Below are 19,228 nucleotides of genomic sequence, written 5' to 3' on the forward strand. Positions count from 1 at the left end.
TATTCCACTTTAGAGGTGACGGATACCTACCATAAAAATTAGATTCCCAAGGAGTATATCAGGACCTTTCTTTGCTGCTGTATGTATGCATTATCATAGCATATTATGATCTGACACTCTGTGCCTTAATCCCTAAAATTCTGTCTTCTAGGAGCTTAAATTCTGAAACAGCATAGACAAAAGTCATTGAGTGTCCAATAATACAGAAATGTCTAGTGCTATGAATAGTTGTGTACATGTCAATTCTAGATATATTTGGCTAGAGCACTACATCAGTGGACTTAACTCATACACGTATTTGTCTCTACCAGGCTTTTGGTCGCAGATGACAATATTCATTTTTTTAAAAGTTTCAATACAGACTGGGATGGCAGAGTCTTTGTGTGAGAAAATTCACTATGAAGGCATAGGCCACAGAGATTGGTCAATGGAATTTTTTTTTTTAATAAGCAGTAAATGAGGGCTATAGTGGGAAACAAAATTATGGACATTTTAGGATAATATATGACTTATTAATATCCATTGACTTATTAAATATCTCATTACATATATATTTTATGGATGGGAAAAAGATGAAGTCTAGGACATTTCAAATAGCTACAGGCAATAAGAGAGCCAGATTGCTTATTTAAAGATTTTATTTATTTATTTGACAGACAGAGATCACAAGTAGGCAGAGAGGCAGGCAGAGAGAGAGAGAGGGAAGCAGGCTCCCTGCTGAGCAGAGAGCCCGATGCGGGCTTCGATCCCAGGACCCTGAGATCATGACCTGAGCGAAGGCAGCGGCTTAACCCACTGAGCCACCCAGGTGCCCCAGATTGCTTATTTAATAACTAAATTTAAATAGGTTGTCATACTGTTTCTGGAGGTCATATATCATTTCTGCCTCTGGCCAATGACCCAAGTGTCAACAAAATATATAAAACAATTATTTTCAAGCATTAAACAACAGGCTTCTCATGGCTGTTATCCTTGAGAGAAGGACTATTTCCAAGCCATGGTGCAGGAAGATGGACCCCTCCCCCCCAAAAAAAACCCCAGGTGTCATAATGATTGAAGACACAAAGGTTGGAGCTCAGTGAGCCCAGGTAGCTAGAATGTCAAAAAGGGAACTATACTGAGAGAGACAGAAAGAATGACTCTGAAGATCTGTAGAGAGCCCTCTTGAGTCTTTGGTTGTGGTTTGTGTATCAATGAGAAAAATCTACCCAAAGCTAGGGAAAGAACTACCAGAAAGCAGTAGGATGAATTCTTAGAGCTAAATCAGGGTTAGGAATAACTTGTTACACATGATATTGGGAAAACTTAAGTTACATTTTTTAAAATAAAGATAAATTAGACCTATAATAAACACTATTCTAGGCCCATAATAATACAACTTAAAAGCAACCTTAAAAAAAAATCAAACTAATTGCAAGCTACTTACCTACAAATTGGAACACAGGCAAACAATATTTAAAGAGACGAGACGTCCTTCAACCGATGAATGGATAAAGAAGATGTGGTTTGTATATACAATGGAATATTATTCAGCCATCAGAAAGGATGAATACCCACTATTTTCATGGACATGGATAGAGCTGGAGGCGATTATGCTAAGTGAAATAAGTCAAGCAGAGAAAGACAATTATCATATGGCTTCACTCATAGGTGGAATATAAGAAACAGTATAGAGGATCATAGGGGAAGAGAGGGCAAACCGAATGGGAAGAAATCAGAGGGGAGACAAACCACGAAAGATGCTGGAGTCCAAGAAACAGACTGAGGGTTACAGAGGGGAAAGGGATGGGGGAACGGGGTAACTTAGTGGCGGATATTAAGGAGGGCATGTGTGGTGATGAGCACTGCGTGTTATATACAACTAATGAGCCCCACATCAAAAACTAATGATGTACTATATGTTGGCTAACTGAACATAAAAAAATTCCAAAAAATTAAAAATAAATAAATCTTAAAAAAGAAAAAAGTAGACTTAGGGGGCTCCAAAGCCACGGAAAACAATATATACAAATAAACTAAAAATAAGGAATTGAAAAAAAATTTAAGTACTCAACACAAAATTTGAAGTAGTGCATCCAATAAAAGATAATGGTCATGCAAAGAAATAGGAGAATAAGATCCATAATGTGAAAAATAAGGCAATGAGAACAGATACAAAAATTATAAAGTTGTTAGAATTAATAGATAAGAACTTAAAACAGGTATTTTAAACCATGTGCCAGAATATAAAGGAAGAAATGAACATAATGAGGAGAAAAACAGAAGTAATAGAAATGAACCAAATAGAACCTTATGATAAAAAATACAAATAGAAAATGGACATTTTGCTGGATAGGATTAAGAGCAAATTAGAAACTTCAGAAATAGGATCAATAAATTTGAAGACATGGCAATTACAGAAGCACAGAGAGAAAAATCAGAAAAACACAAATGTTCTCCATAACCAAATTGTTGAAAATCAGTGACAAAGAGAATAATCTTTAAATCAACCAGATAAATATTACATATAGAAAATAAATGCATATAGAAAACCATGCATGGCAGAAAACAATGGGATATCTTTAAAGATCTGAAAGAAAAAAGAAATCCACTAACCTAAAATTCTATATGCAACAAAAATGTCTTCTGAAAATAAACCAAATAAATAGAAGATTTATCACCAGTCCTATAATAATGTTGAGGGAAGCTCTTCAAACAAAAGAAAAAGTATACTAGGATGAAATTTGGGTCTATCCAAAGAAAGAAAGAAAAACAAAAATGTTAATTATGTGGGCATTAATAAAAGACGTACCCTTTTCCCCTCATTTTCAGTTATGATGACAGATAACTGTTTAAAGCAAAATTAATAATGTATTCATTAATTTAGAATAAAAATATATAACTATAGCACAAAGAATAGGAGGAATTTGGGAGTGTACTGTTATTTGAATTTTGTGATACATTGTGTATGTATACTGTAAACCTTAACAACTGAAACCACCAAAAATTATGGCTAATGAACCAATAATGATGATAAAATCTTATTGTTCAATTACTTCAAAAGAAGTCAGTAAATAAGTAAAGAGGAAGACTAAATTCAACAACAACAACAACAAAAGGTGATTTAAATCCGACCATATTTATAATTACACTGAAATGCAAGTGGTCTAAATATTCTAATTAAAAGGCAGATATTGTCAGATTGGATTAACAAAATCAAAACCTATTTTGGGGACACCTGGGTGACTCAGTTGTTAAGCGTCTGCCTTTGGCTCAGGTCATGATCCCAGGGTCCTGGGATCGAACCCCGCATTAGGCTCCCTGTCAGTGGAAAGCCTGCTTCTCCCTCTCCCACTCCTTTTGCTTGTGTTCCCTTTCTCACTGTGAGTCTCTTTGTCAAATAAATAAGTAAAATTTTTAAAAAGCCTACTTCGAATATAAAGACACAGGTAAAAAGAAAAAGGATGAGAAAATGTTTACAATGTAAACAATAATTTTTTAAAAAGCCAAAGGGGCTATATTAACAACAGAATAAAAGCCTTCAGAAATGACTAGTGATGAATATGAATATCTCTTAACTATAGTGTTAACTTATTAATAACACATTAGAATCCTAATATGTAAGAATAACATAGCTCATTAGAAAGTAATTAAAAATAAAGCAGATACTGATATAATTAAATGACAAGTTAAGTAAATTAACTCTAACATTCAGAGACTAAATCTCTCCTTAATGGATAGGGTCTGGGTACCCTAGCCAACCTATCACCTCCACGAGCCCTGGGACCCCAGTCTATACCAGCACCAGCCGTTGGCTTCTGATGAACACTAAGAAAGTGCTTCCGTGAAAAACCTACAGCTAACATCATACCTAATGGCAAAGTGTGTTCCCCTAAGATGAAGAACAAGAGAAAAATGTATGTTCTTACCACTTCTATTCAACACCATCCATACATAGGTCCTATCCAGTGTAATAAGACAAAAAAAAAAAAAAAAAAAAAAAAAAAAAAAGGATTGACAATAATGCTTGCTTTAGTTGCTGCTAACATTCTGTATAAAATTCTAGAAAAAATTCTAGAAAATCTACGTAAGGTCATATGTTGTGTTAGATTGTTATAATAAAGGTCCCCCAATTTGTTCATGCCCTTCTGTATCCACACCTTTTGGTGTACCCACTCACACTGACTCTGGGTTTGGCCCTGTGACTGGGTTAGCCAATAAGACAACAGCAGACACAAGAAGCTCAGAGATGTGAAAAATGCTTGCTCACTGAAGCTTGTACCATCTTGTTGCTTTTTGTGAAGAATCCCTGGTTAAACAGAAACAAAATGGAGCAGAAATATGTCACTTCTATCTTCCTGCTATTTTCCTCTCTTCTCCGTTTTTAACTTCTTACCTCACCATTTTTTTTCTCTTATTATTATACCTACTACTATAAGGTTCTCTCCTTGACAAGGTCCAGAACTTTTTAAAGGATCATGTATTTTTAATTTAATATGGTTGCTAGCATAATGATTGTTAATAAAGTATTTGAAGAGTAGATGAATAGGAAACATCCCTTTGGTTCTGATAATAATTATCAAGATAAAGAATTTTCATGTATTTTTTAAACCTAACATTCACAATATTATGTGCCAAGATCTGGAAAGTGAACTAGCTTATAAAGCAACTGGTTCTTATGAGGGATACAGATGTCATTAGTGGTAGATATATTTGTCAATATTATGCCTTTATTTAAATATCTAGATATTCAATTTATTTTTATACTCATTAAACAAGAATAAATTAATTCATTTTAATGCTCATAAAGCAACATTTACAGTTTCAAATCAATCAGAAAAAGTCATGATTTGTTAAATGTGTTGGAATCCATATACTTCATTAATATCTTCTTCGCAAATAATTTTTATTTTTAAATAGCTTAAGACTTACCAGAAGATACAAAAGCAGTTCTGTATCTCCTTCAACCAGTTTCCCCCATAATGATAGCTTAATAGTTGTAATACATTATGAAAGTCAGGAAATTGACATTGCTACAGTATTAACTCAGTTACAGACTAAAAGTTCTTTTTAACAAATCCTTGTTTTCTATGTAGCTTTTCACTTCATTACCACCGTTTTCTCTGGGGATCTTTGAACAGTGTTGCAGTCAGAAGAGCCTGCTTGCATATCCACAGCTCTACAAGATTTCTCAGGCAGGGAATACTTTCAACACAAAGGTAAACAGAAGATTTATTGCAGGCCTTTCAATCTCAACTTAACACCAACATTGCCTTTGGTCTTTTCCTTTTCTGATGCTTAAAAAAATAATTTACAAAGCAAGGGATGCAGCCCTGTGCAATCATTTACCTTGTAGTTTAGTTTAACCAGGGAATTGAGGTTTAAATAACAGTATGTGGGAAGACAAACCTTAAGAAAAAGAAACAAGGCACCTCATATGGTCCCACAAATTGTGTGCTGAGCAGCTTCAGGAGGCATGCTGTGTGCAGTGGGTCTGTCCTGGCAAATACTTTTGTCTTTTTAGATAATACAAATGACTCTTTTGGTATGATTTCTTCCTGGGATCATGAGTTGAGATTTAACAGGGGAATTAAAGAGATTTTACAGGCCATAAGAGTAAACCTAATTGCATCTCAATCATTATTAGTGAAGATTTAAAAAATACAGACATCTGCAAGTATCTTCTCAAATTAGTGTTTTTGTTTTCTTTGGGTAAGTACCCAGTAGTGCCATACTAGAGCATATGATAATTATATTTTTAACTTTTTGAGGAACTTCCATACTGTTTTCAACAGTGGGTACAGCAATTTACATTTCTACCAATAGTACACAAGGGTTCCTTTTCCTCTACATTCTCCCCAAATTTGCTATTTTTCATATTTTTTTTATTTTAACCATTTTGACAGGTATAAATTGATATCTCATTGTGTTTTTCATTTATATTTCCATGATGATAGTGATGTTGAGCATCTTTTGATGTGTCAGTTAATCATCTGTTATATCTTCTTTAAAAAAATGTCTATTCAGGCCATCTGCCCATTTTAAGTCACATTATTTTTTTGTGGGGTTTTTTTTTTTTTTTGGTGTTGATTTGTGTAAGTTCTTTATATATTTTGCATATTAATACCTATGCACTTGTATTTATTGCAGCATTGTCTGCAATAGCCAAAATATGGAAGCACCCCAAGTGTTCATCAATAGATGAATGGATAAAGATGTGATAGATCTATATATCTACACACACACACACACACACACACACACACACACACACACACACACACTGGAATATTACTCAGCCAGAAAAAGAATGAAATCTTGTCATTTGCAAAAACATGGATGGACCTAGAGGATATAATGCTAAGTGAAATAAGTTAGAAAAAGACAAATAACATATGATTTCACTCATATGTGGAATTTAAGAAACAATAAGTGAACAACAATGCAAAAAGAGCAAAGAAGTAGACTCTTATATACAGAGTATATAAGAGAAGTAGACTCTTATATACAGAGAACAAACTGGTGGTTACCAGATGAGAGTTAGGTAGGAGGATGGGTGAAATAAAGAGAATTAGGAGTACACTGATCATGATGAGCACTGAGTAATGTTTAGAATTATTGCATCATTATATTGTACACCTGAAACTAATATAACACCGTATGTTAATTGTACTTCAGTAAAAAAATATAGACACCTGGAAAAAACATGGGTTTTTAAATGTATTGCTTCATGGCTCAAAATATAGTCTATCTTATAAATATTTCAACTTGAACAGAATGATTAAATTAGGTCAAGTTCATATTCAAACTTCTACATTCTTATTTTCTGTTCATTATTCTATCAATTATGGAGAGGAACTAAAATCTCCAACTGAAAGTATAGATTCATCTCTATCCCTTTGAAATTCTGTCAGTTTTGCATCATGTATTTTGAGGTACTCTTAAGAGGTATATCAATGTTTAGGATTATTATATTGTCTTGATTGATCCCATTTTCATTAAGAAATTGTCTGTTTTCTTCTTTGATCTGAAATCTACTGTCTAGCATGTCTAGCATGACCACTTCAGCTTTTTTTAATGTTTCTATTTTTCCATCCTTATACTTATATAACCTTATAACCTTGTAACAGCCTTATAACTCGTGTCTTCATATTTAAAGTATGTTTCTTATAGGCGGTTTGTAGTCTTGCTTTGTTATCCAATCTAATAATATCTGCCTTTATATTGAGTATTTAAAGCATTTATATTTAATGTGTTTATTGATATGTTTTGGTGTAAACTTACCATCTTTCTAAATATTTTCCATTTTTCCCAATTATAATTTATTTCCTTGTTTCCTGTTGTTCTGAGTTCTTTTGTATTAATTTTTGTGAGTTCCATTTCATTTCCTCGTTGGCTTTTTAGTTTTAATTCTTTCTTTCTTTCTTTCTTTCTTTCTTTCTTTCTTTCGTTCTTTCTTTCTTTTTTTTAAGAATTTGCTTTAGGCTTTATACCATACATCCTTAGGCTAATATAGTCTTCAGGTGATATACTAATTCACACACAGTATTAAAAACTTAATACTATACTCTCATTTCTTTCCTTCTGACCTTTGGTCTATTGTCATACATGTTACTTTTACATATATTAAAAACCCCGTACCATATTCATATTTCTGTTTGAACAATTGTTTTTAAAAGTGATTTAAATAGCAAAAGAAACAACTTGGGGGTTTTTTCCCCCCAAAAGATTTTTATTATTTATTTGTCAGGGAGACTGAGCAAGCAAGGGGAACAGCAGGCAGAGAAATAATCAGGCTCCCCGATGAGGGACTTGGTCCGAAACCTGGGATCATGACCTGAGCCAAAGGCAGATGCTTAACCAGTTGAGCTACCCAGGCATCCCAGCAAGAGAAACACTTAAATCTTTACCCATATATTTATTATTTCCAGTGATCTTCTGTCCTTCGTGTAGATTCACATTATTATTTATTGTAATTTTCTTTCTGCCTGAAGGACTTCTTTTAAAATTTCTTGTAGTGTAAATCTGCTGATGATGAACTCTTTCAGCTTTTATATATATCTCCAAAAAATCTTCATTTTCCTTTACTTTTAAAACTTATTTTTGCTTGGCATAAAATTTTAGGTTGATAGTTTATTTCTTTTGGTAATTTCTATTGTCTTCTTGCATTTTTTTTTTAAATTTTTTTAAAAATTTATTTATTTGACATATAGAGATCACAAGTATGTGGAAAGGCAGGCCAAGAGAAAGGAGGCTCCCTGCCAAGCAGAGAGCCTGATGTGGGGCTTGATCCCAGGCCCTGGGAAGAGGCTTTAACCCACTGAGCCACCCAGGGGTCCCTTCTTGCATTGTTTTAATGTGGAATTACTGTTATCTTCATCTTTATGACTTTACTGTGTCTTTTTTTCATCTGGCTCCTTTGAAGAGCATTTTCTTAATTACCAGTAAACATAGAAGTGCATATATATGTTTCAATTAGTGTTTTTGTTTTGTAAATACCCAGTAGTAGAATTACTAAATTATATGGTATTTCTATGTTTAATTTTTTGAGAAACCTCCATACTGTTTTCTACAGTGGCTGAATCACTTTGCATTGCAACCAACAGTGCACAAGAGTTCCTTTTTCTTCACATCCTCTTAAACACTTGTTTTTTGTGTTTTTGATTTTAGCCATTCTGATAGATAGAAAGTTATATTGCTATCTTGATTTGCATTAACATGATGATGAGTGATATTGAGCATCTTTTAATGTGTAAGTTGGCCATCTGTCTTTAGAAAAATGTCTTCTCATTTTTAATCAGATTATTTGTTTTTTTGGTGTTGAATTGTAGAAGTTTTTACATGTATTTTGGATATTTGCCCCTTATTGGATGTATCATTTGCAAATATTTTCTCCTTTTTTGTTTTTTTGTTTAGTTGTTAGCTTCCTTTGCTGTGTACAAAAACCTTTTATTTGATATTACCATGACTATTTTTGAGTTTTGTTCTGGAAAAAATTTAATCCTTGTGGATCTGCATCTTAATATTTATTAGGAAGGACAGGAGTGGTGCTAAGTACAAGGATAATTTTTCTCCAGTACTGAGACAAAACTTCAATGTATTTTACCCAATGTTCCATGAGTCTTGAGGTTTTCCAATTTGGCATTAACTGTGCTTTTAAACCAGTTTCTTACATTCTTTCCTAAAAACAGCTTTGCTCCAGGAAATTTAGGTCACAGGACAAAATATGTTTTTCCACATTTTTTTCTTCTTTAGTCCTTTATTGGTGAGTCTTCCTGGCAAGCATGAAAATAACTGATATATTTTTAACCAAAAGAAGTTCAACCATCTAACCCCAAGGTGTACTCTTGTTTGACTCTAAAGATCTTATATTCTTAAGATTTCTTCTAATAAAATTGTATGTGGTACCTTAAAATTTATTTTGACCAGAGTCTAGGTGGAGATGTAAAGGTTCAGAGTGTATCATATGAAATAAGGTATGAAATTATTTAAAATACTATAGCCTAAGTATTAAAAATATTTTTATTTCTTTTAAAAATTACTTCTGGTTCTTTTTCATTAGATAATTTAGGACTTTATAATTTTTTATTTTTTTAATTTTTTAAAAAAGATTTTATTTATTTTATGACAGACTTAGATCACAAGTACGCAGAGGCAAGCAGAGAGAGAGGAGGAAGCAGGCTTCCTTCTGAGCAGAGAGCCCGACGTGGGGCTCCATCCCAGGATGCTGGGATCATGACCTGAGCTGAAGGCAGAGGCTTTAACCCACTGAGCCACCCAGGCACCCCAGGACTTTATAGTTTTTTAAAACAAATATCCTATATTTGAGTTCCATACATTTACATTTAACTTTTCTTTTCAAATAATATCTCATACATTCCCAGTCTGATATATTTTAACCAAAAGATGGAATTTTTCCATCTTCAAGAAAATATTTTGGCTTTATAACTGTTTTAAACTATAAGCAATTTTATAATATCACATGTTTTTAGGTTTAGACCAGTGTACTAGCATAACTTTCTTGCCTTGCTTTCTTTTAGGTGTTTTGGTTTCAATGCTTAAATGCTTTGATCCATTCCTTCATTCTCTTCTGGATGCCCATGAAAATGCTGGAGCATGGTAATAGCTTCATTGTTTCATATATTCAACAAAGAGTATGTTTTTCTCACTGGGGCCAAAATTCTGTGTTGTGTGTATGTGTGTTTATATGTATGTCTCCACAGAAAGAACTTAAGGCAAAAAAAAAAATGGGATTTAAAAATATTTACCGATATGTAATATTATAATTACATTGACATTTAACAATAATAAATAATATATTACATATTATTACATATAATAATAAATTATAATTTATTATATAAATAATAATAAATAATAAATTGACATTTAACAATTGATCTTTAGAACACATTTTCCTGGTCTTTGACATAAATAAATTGAATATTAGTGCTTTTATTGTTATATATAAATATATAATATATAAATAATAATAAATAAATATTATATAATAAATTATGAATTATATAAATAATAAATAAATAATAATAATAAATGAATTGACATTTAACAATTGATCTTTAGAACACATTTTCCTGGTCTTTGACATATATAAATTGAAAATTGGTGCTTTTATTGTTAATTTGTAGTAAGTAATTGAGTCAGCAGGTCTGATAGAAAGCTCAACACCCTGTATAAGTTTGAAATTTAAGTCTGTTTCTTGTTTCACTTCCCAAACTTCACGTTTCAATTTAGACTATAATACAAGTTCAGTATACTTTATTATTGGACCAAGTCTATTTTCTATCCACCAAAAGATCTAACAATTGTAAATATTTATGCCCCCAATATGGGAGCAGTCAATTACATAAGAAAACTGTTAATCAAGATAGAGTCATATTGATATGAATACATTAATAGTAGGAGATCTTAACATGCCTCTCTCAGCAATAGACGGATCATCCAAGCAGAAAATCAATAAGGAAACAAGAGTATTGAATGACACATTGGACCAGATGGACCCCATAGATATATACAGAACATTCCACCCTAACACAACAGAATACTCATTCTTCTCAAGTGCACATGGAACCTTCTCAAGAATAGACCACGTACTGGGTCACAAATCAGGGCTCAACCGATACCAAAAGACTGAGATTATTCCCTTCATATTTTCAGAAGACAATGCTTTGAAACTGGAGCTCAATCACAAGGAAAAGTTTGGAAGGAACTCAAATACCTGGAAGTTAAAGACCACCTTGCTTAAGAATGCTTGGATCAGAGGGAGGAGTCAAGATGGCGGAGAATTAGCAAGCTGAGACTACTTCAGCTAGCCGGAGATCAGCTAGATAGCTAATCTAAAGATTGCAAACACCTGAAAATCCATCAGCAGATCGAAGAGAAGAAGAACAGCAATTCTGGAAACAGAAAAACAACCACTTTCTGAAAGGTAGGACCGGTGGAGAAGTGAATCCAAAGCGATGGGAAAATAGACCCCGGGGGGAGGGGCCGGCTCCCGGCAAGCGGCCGAGCAACCGCGCACAAAATCAGGACTTTTAAAAGTCTGTTCCGCTGAGGGACATCGCTCCAAAGGCTAAACTGGGGCGAAGCCCACGCGGGGTCAGTGTGGCCTCAGGTCCCGCAGGGTCACAGAAGGATCGAGTGTGTCTGAGTGTCGCAGAGCTTGCGGGTATTGGAACTGGAAAGCCAGCTACAGAGACAGAGCCAACAGTAAGCTCGCAGCTTGGGGTGACCTTGAACCGGTCGCAGGCTCAGTGAGCTCGGAGCGTGGCCGGAGGTCAGGCAGACGGGAGTAACTGGGCGCGGTTCTCTGAGGGCGCACTGAGGAGTGGGGCCCTGTGCTCTCGGCTCCTCCAGGCCGGAGGCCAGGAGGCCGCCATTTGTATTCCCGTCCTCCGGAACTCTACGGAAAGCGCTCAGGGAACAAAAGCTCCTGAAAGCAAACCCGAGCGGATTACTCCCCCCGGCCCCGGGTAAGGGCGGTGTAAATTCCGCCTGGGGAAAGACACTTGAGAATCACTACAACAGGCCCCTCCCCCAGAAGATCAACAAGAAATCCAGCCGAGACCAAGTTCACCTACCAAGGAGTGCGGTTTCAATACCAAGGAGAGCAGCAGAATTCCAGAGGAGGAGAAAGCCAAGCACGGAACTCATGGCTTTTTCCCTGTGATTTTTTTTTAGTCTTGCAGTTAATTTAATTTTTTTCTTTTTCATTTTTTGTTTTATTTTTCTCACCTTCGGGTAAAATTTTTTTTTTTTAACTGTTACCTTTTTCTTTTTTAATGGTTTTTTACTAGTTTATCTAATATATATATATATTTTCTTTTTTACATTTTTCTTAAGTGTTTTCTTTTTTTTAGTTCTTTTCTTTTCTTCTTTTCTCTTTTTTCTTTTATTTTCTTTCTTCCTTTTTGAACCTCTTTTTATCCCCATTCTCCCCCCTCACGATTTTGGATCTCTTCTAATTTGGTTAAAGCATATTTTCCAGGGGTTGTTGCCACCCTTTTAGTATTTTACTTGCCCCTTCATATACTCTTATCTGGACAAAATGACAAGACGGAAAAATTCAACACAAAAAAAAGAACAAGAGGCAGTACCGAAGGCTAGGGACCTAATCAATACAGACATTGGTAATATGTCAGATCTAGAGTTCAGAATGACAATTCTCAAGGTTCTAGCCGGGCTCGAAAAAGGCATGGAAGATATTAGAGAAACACTCTCGAGAGATATAAAAGCCCTTTCTGGAGAAATAAAAGAACTAAAATCTAACCAAGTTGAAATTAAAAAAGCTATTAATGAGGTGCAATAAAAAATGGAGGCTCTCACTGCTAGGATAAATGAGGCAGAAGAAAGAATTAGTGATATAGAAGACCAAATGACAGAGAATAAAGAATTGAGCAAAAGAGGGACAAACAGCTACTGGAACACGAGGGGGGAATTCGAGAGATAGGTGACACCATAAGACGAAACAACATTAGAATAATTGGGATTCCAGAAGAAGAAGAAAGAGAGAGGGGAGCAGAAGGTATACTGGAGAGAATTATTGGGGAGAATTTCCCAATATGGCAAAGGGAACAAGCATCAAAATTCAGGAGGTTCAGAGAACGCCCCTCAAAATCAATAAGAATAGGCCCGCACCCTGTCACCTAATAGTAAAATTTACAAGTCACAGTGACAAAGAGAAAATCCTGAAAGCAGCCCGGGAAAAGAAGTCTGTAACATACAATGATAAATATATTAGATTGGCAGCTGACTTATCCACAGAGACCTGGCAGGCCAGAAAGAGCTGGCATGATATTTTCAGAGCACTAAACGAGAAAAACATGCAGCCAAGAATACTATATCCAGCTAGGCTATCATTGAAAATAGAAGGAGAGATTAAAAGCTTCCAGGACAAACAAAAACTGAAAGAATTTGCAAACACCAAACCAGCTCTACAGGAAATCTTGAAAGGGGTCCTCTAAGCAAAGAGAGAGCCTACAAGTGGTAGATCAGAAAGGAACAGAGACCATATACAGTAACAGTCACCTTACAGGCAATACAATGGCACTAAATTCATATCTCTCAAAAGTTACCCTGAATGTTAATGGGCTAAATGCCCCTGTCAAAAGACACAGGGTATCAGAATGGATAAAAAAACAAAACCCATCTATATGTTGTCTACAAGAAACTCATTTTAAGCCCGAAGACACCTCCAGATTTAAAGTGAGGGGGTGGAAAAGAATTTACCATGGATGGACATCAGAAGAAAACAGGAGTGGCAATCCTTATATCAGATCAATTAGATTTTAAGCCAAAAACTATAATAAGAGATGAGGAAGGACACTATATCATACTCAAAGGGTCTGTCCCACAAGAAGATTTAACAATTTTAAATATCTATGCCCCCAACGTGGGAGCAGCCAACTATATAAACCAATTAATAACAAAATCAAAGAAACACATCAACAATAATACAATAATAGTAGGGGACTTTAACACTCCCCTCACTGAAATGGACAGATCATCCAAGCAAAAGATCAGCAAGGAAATAAAGGCCTTAAACGACACACTGGACCAGATGGACATCACAGATATATTCAGAATATTTCATCCCAAAGCAACAGAATACACATTCTTCTTTAGTGCACATGGAACATTCTCCAGAATAGATCACATCCTCGGTCCTAAATCAGGACTCAACCGGTATCAAAAGATTGGGATCATTCCCTGCATATTTTCAGACCACAATGCTCTAAAGCTAGAACTCAACCACAAAAGGAAGTTTGGAAAGAACCCAAATACATGGAGACTAAACAGCATCTTTCTAAAAAATGAATGGGTCAACCGGGAAATTAAAGAAGAATTGAAAAAAATCATGGAAACAAATGATAATGAAAATACAACGGTTCAAAATCTGTGGGACACAACAAAGGCAGTCCTGAGAGGAAAATATATAGCGGTACAAGCCTTTCTCAAGAAACAAGAAAGGTCTCAGGTACACAACCTAACCCTACACCTAAAGGAGCTGGAGAAAGAACAAGAAAGAAACCCTAAGCCTAGCAGGAGAAGAGAAATCATAAAGATCAGAGCAGAAATCAATGAAATAGAAACCAAAAAAACAATAGAACAAATCAACGAAACTAGGAGCTGGTTCTTTGAAGAATTAATAAAATTGATAAACCCCTGGACCGACTTATCAAAAAGAAAAGAGAAAGGACCCAAATAAATAAAATCATGAATGAAAGAGGAGAGATCACAACTAACACCAAGGAAATACAAACTATTATAAGAACATACTATGAGCAACTCTACGCCAATAAATTTGACAATCTGGAAGAAATGGATGCATTCCTAGAAACATATCGACTACCACAACTGAACCAGGAAGAAATAGAAATCCTGAACAGACCCATAACCAGTAAGGAGATTGAAACAATCATTAAAAATCTCCAAACAAACAAAAGCCCAGGGCCAGACGGCTTCCCGGGGGCATTCTACCAAACATTTAAAGAAGAACTAATTCCTATTCTCCTGAAACTGTTCCAAAAAATAGAAATGGAAGGAAAACTTCCAAACTCATTTTATGAGGCCAGCATCACCTTGATCCCAAAACCAGACAAGGATCCCACCAAAAAAGAGAGCTATAGACCAATATCCTTGATGAACACAGATGCCAAAATACTCAACAAAATACTAGCCAATAGGATTCAACAGTACATTAAAAGGATTATTAACCACGACCAAGTGGGATTTATTCCAGGGCTGCAAGGTTGGTTCAACATCCGCAAATCAGTCAATGTGATACAACACATCAATAAAAGAAAGAACAAGAACCATATGATACTCTCAATAGATGCTGAAAAAGCATTTGACAAAGTACAGCATCCCTTCCTGATCAAAACTCTTCAAAGTGTAGGGATAGAGGGCACATACCTCAATATCATCAAAGCCATCTATGAAAAACCCACCGCAAATATCATTCTCAATGGAGAAAAACTGAAAGCTTTTCCGCTAAGGTCAGGAACACGGCAGGGATGTCCATTATCACCACTGCTATTCAACATAGTACTAGAGGTCCTAGCCTCAGCAATCAGACAACAAAAGGAAATTAAAGGCACCCAAATCGGCAAAGCAGAAGTCAAATTATCAGTCTTCGCAGATGATATGATACTATATGTGGAAAACCCAAAAGACTCCACTCCAAACCTGCTAGAACTTATACAGGAATTCTGTAAAGTGTCAGGATATAAAATAAACGCATAGAAATTAGTTGCATTTCTCTACACCAACAGCAAGACAGAAGAAAGAGAAATTAAGGAGTCAATCCCATTTACAATTGCATCCAAAACCATAAGATACCTAGGAATAAACCTAACCAAAGAGACACAGAATCTATACTCAGAAAACTATAAAGTACTCATGAAAAAAATTGAGGAAGACACAAAGAAATGGAAAAATGTTCCATGCTCCTGGATTGGAAGAATAAATATTGTGAAAATGTCTATGCTACCTAAAGCAATCTACACATTTAATGCAATTCCTATCAAAGTACCATCCATCTTTTTCAAAGAAATGGAACAAATAATGCTAAAATTTATATGGAACCAGAAAAGACCTCGAATAGCCAAAGGGATATTGAAAAAGAAAGCCAATGTTGGTGGCATCACAATTCCAGACTTCAAGCTCTATTACAAAGCTGTCATCATCAAGACAGCATGGTACTGGCACAAAAACAGACACATAGATCAATGGAACAGAATAGAGAGCCCAGAAATAGACCCTCAACTCTATGGTCAACTAATCTTCGACAAAGCAGGAAAGAATGTCCAATGGAAAAAAGACAGCCTCTTCAATAAATGGTCCTGGGAAAATTGGACAGCCACATGCAGAAAAATGAAATTGGACCATTTATTTACACCACACACAAAAATAGACTCAAAATGGATGAAGGACCTCAATGTGCGAAAGGAATCCATCAAACCCTTGAGGAGAACACAGGCAGCAACCTCTTCGACCTCTGCCGCAGCAACATCTTCCTAGGAACATCGCCAAAGGCAAGGGAAGCAAGGGCAAAAATGAACTATTAGGATTTCATCAAGATCAAAAGCTTTTGCACATCAAAGGAAACAGTTAACAAAACCAAAAGACAACTGACAGAATGGGAGAAGATATTTGCAAACAACATATCAGATAAAGGACTAGTGTCCAGAATCTATAAAGAACTTAGCAAACTCAACACCCAAAGAACAAATAATCCAATCAAGAAATGGGCAGAGGATATGAACAGACATTTCTGCAAAGAAGACATCCAGATGGCCAACAGACACATGAAAAAGTGTTCCATATCATTCGGCATCAGGGAAATACAAATCAAAACCACAATGAGATATCACCTCACACCAGTCAGAATGGCTAAAATAAACAAGTCAGGAAATGACAGATGCTGGCGAGGATGCGGAGAAAGGGGAACCCTCCTACACTGTTGGTGGGAATGCAAGCTGGTGCAGCCACTCTGGAAAACAGCATGGAGGTTCCTCAAAATGTTGAAAATAGAACTGCCCTATGACCCAGCAATTGCACTACTGGGTATTTACCCTAAAGATACAAACGTAGTGATCCAAAGGGGCACGTGCACCCGAATGTTTATAGCAGCAATGTCCGCAATAGCCAAACTATGGAAAGAACCTAGATGTCCATCAACAGATGAATGGATCACGAAGATGTGGTATATATACACAATGGAATACTATGCAGCCATCAAAAGAAATGAAATCTTGCCATTTGGGACAACATGGATGGAACTAGAGCGTATCATGCTTAGTGAAATAAGTCAAGCAGAGAAAGACAACTATCATATGATCTCCCTGATATGAGGAAGTGGAGATGCAACATGGGGGCTTAAGTGGGTAGGAGAAGAATAAATGAAACAAGATGGGATTGGGAGGGAGACAAACCATAAGTGACTCTTCATCTCACAAAACAAACTGAGGGTTGCTGGGGGGAGGGGGTTTGGGAGAAGAGGGTGGGATTATGGACATTGGGGAGGGTATGTGCTTTGGTGAGTGCTGTGAAGTGTGTAAACCTGGTGATTCACAGACCTGTACCCCTGGGGATAAAAATATGTTTATAAAAAATAAAAAATTAACAAATGTGAAAAAAAAAAAGAATGCTTGGATCAACCAGGAGATCAAAGAAGAACTGAAACAATTCATGGAAACCAATGAGAATGAAGACAGTTCGGTCCAAAATCTATGGGGTACGGCAAAGGCGGTCCTAAGGGGGAAATACATAGCCATCCAACCCTCCCTCAAAAAAATTGAAAAATCCAGAATACACCAGCTGTCCCTACACCTTAAAGAACTGGAGAATCAACAACAAATTAAGCCAACTCCACACACAAGAAAGGAAATAATCAAGATTAGAGCAGAGATCAATGAGTTAGAAACTAGAGATAAAGTAGAACATATCAATGAAACTAGAAGCTGGTTTTTTGAAAGAACCAATAAGATCGATAAACCATTGGCCATGCTAATCCAAAAGAAAAGAGAGAAAGCTCAAATTAATAAAATTATGAATGAAAAGGGAGAGATCACAACTAACACCAAGGAACTAGAAAAAACCATCAGAAGTTATTGTCAACAGTTATATGCCAATAAGCTAAGCAACCTAGATTAAATGGATGCATTCCTGGACAACTATAAACTCCCAAAATTGAACCAGGAAGAAATTGACAACCTGAATAGACCAATATCTAGTAATAAGATTGTAGCAATGATCCTGATGTAAAATTAAACAAACAAAAAAAAATTATTTGGGAAGTTTTTCTACATACTGACTTGGATCTAATACAATTAAACATAGGAGATGCACTTACGAAGTATATACTATGGGTGTACAATGGCTTCACATCTACAAATTAAAGTATAAAATGTAATTATTTTTTTTAATCAGATTTAATTTCCATTGGGTATTACTAGGCATATTGCCAGTGGACATATTGCATATTACTGTGGACATATTTCTTTTAAACATTGAGTTTGAGTTGCATGTGTTTGTGTTTGTTGGTATTTAAAAGAACTGATCTTCCACTAATATAGCTAAAGTCCTTTCTTGTAATGAAAATGGGCAAAACTTTCAAATGATAAATATAGCAAAATCACCAGTTTACAAGAAGTTCCTTTTGGGGGCGCCTGGGTGGCTCAGTGAGTTGAAGCCTCTGCCTTCGGCTCAGGTAATGATCCCAGGATCCTGGGATCCAGCCCGGGTTTGGGCTCTCTGCTCAGCAGGGAGCCTGCTTCCCTGTCTCTCTCTGCCTGTCTCTCTGCCTACTTATCATCTTTCAAATAAATAAAATGTTAAAAAAAAATTATTGAAAAAAAAAGAAAAAGAAGTTCCTTTTGGGATGGAAGTGTGAGGGGCTCTTTGGATTTGCTCTCCACCCAAATAAGCCAAACTGGTCAAAACTATAAAAGCACAACTCTGCAAATTTTCTGTATATTGTCTTAAAACACAAATGAAGAAACATTTACTTAAGCAAATCTATTGCAATTCAGAAAGAATGCTAAAAGTCTGTGGCATTGTAGCCATGACCTACTCCTTCACTCTCTTATTCACAGCCTAGCTTGATGGAAGCCCCACTGTAGGCAGAGGTGGTTAAGAGTGTAGGACTAATAGTCTTCTCAATTTTCAATCAGGGTTACCATATCTCACAGGAGGGGCAGCCTACTAGCATTTCTCATCCCCCCTT

At 35.7% G+C, this 19,228-nt stretch overlaps 1 protein-coding gene across 3 annotated transcripts in view; it reads left to right on the forward strand.

Moving 5' to 3' along the window:
- Positions 1-19,228, forward strand: part of LOC309848543 (phospholipid-transporting ATPase IB-like) — a 209,965-nt gene that overhangs the window by 142,458 nt on the left and 48,279 nt on the right. For 2 of the 3 annotated variants that reach the window (XM_082700264.1, XM_082700266.1), the window contains 2 exons: positions 5,076-5,198; positions 10,020-10,098. In XM_082700264.1, coding sequence (XP_082556390.1) covers positions 5,076-5,198; positions 10,020-10,098 — 202 coding nt within the window. The remainder of the gene's footprint in view (positions 1-5,075; positions 5,199-10,019; positions 10,099-19,228) is intronic. The other variant, XM_082700265.1, reaches the window with a different exon arrangement.

Source organism: Mustela nivalis (genome assembly GCF_964662115.1).
Source record: "Mustela nivalis genome assembly, chromosome: 15".
Taxonomy (NCBI): domain Eukaryota; kingdom Metazoa; phylum Chordata; class Mammalia; order Carnivora; family Mustelidae; genus Mustela; species Mustela nivalis.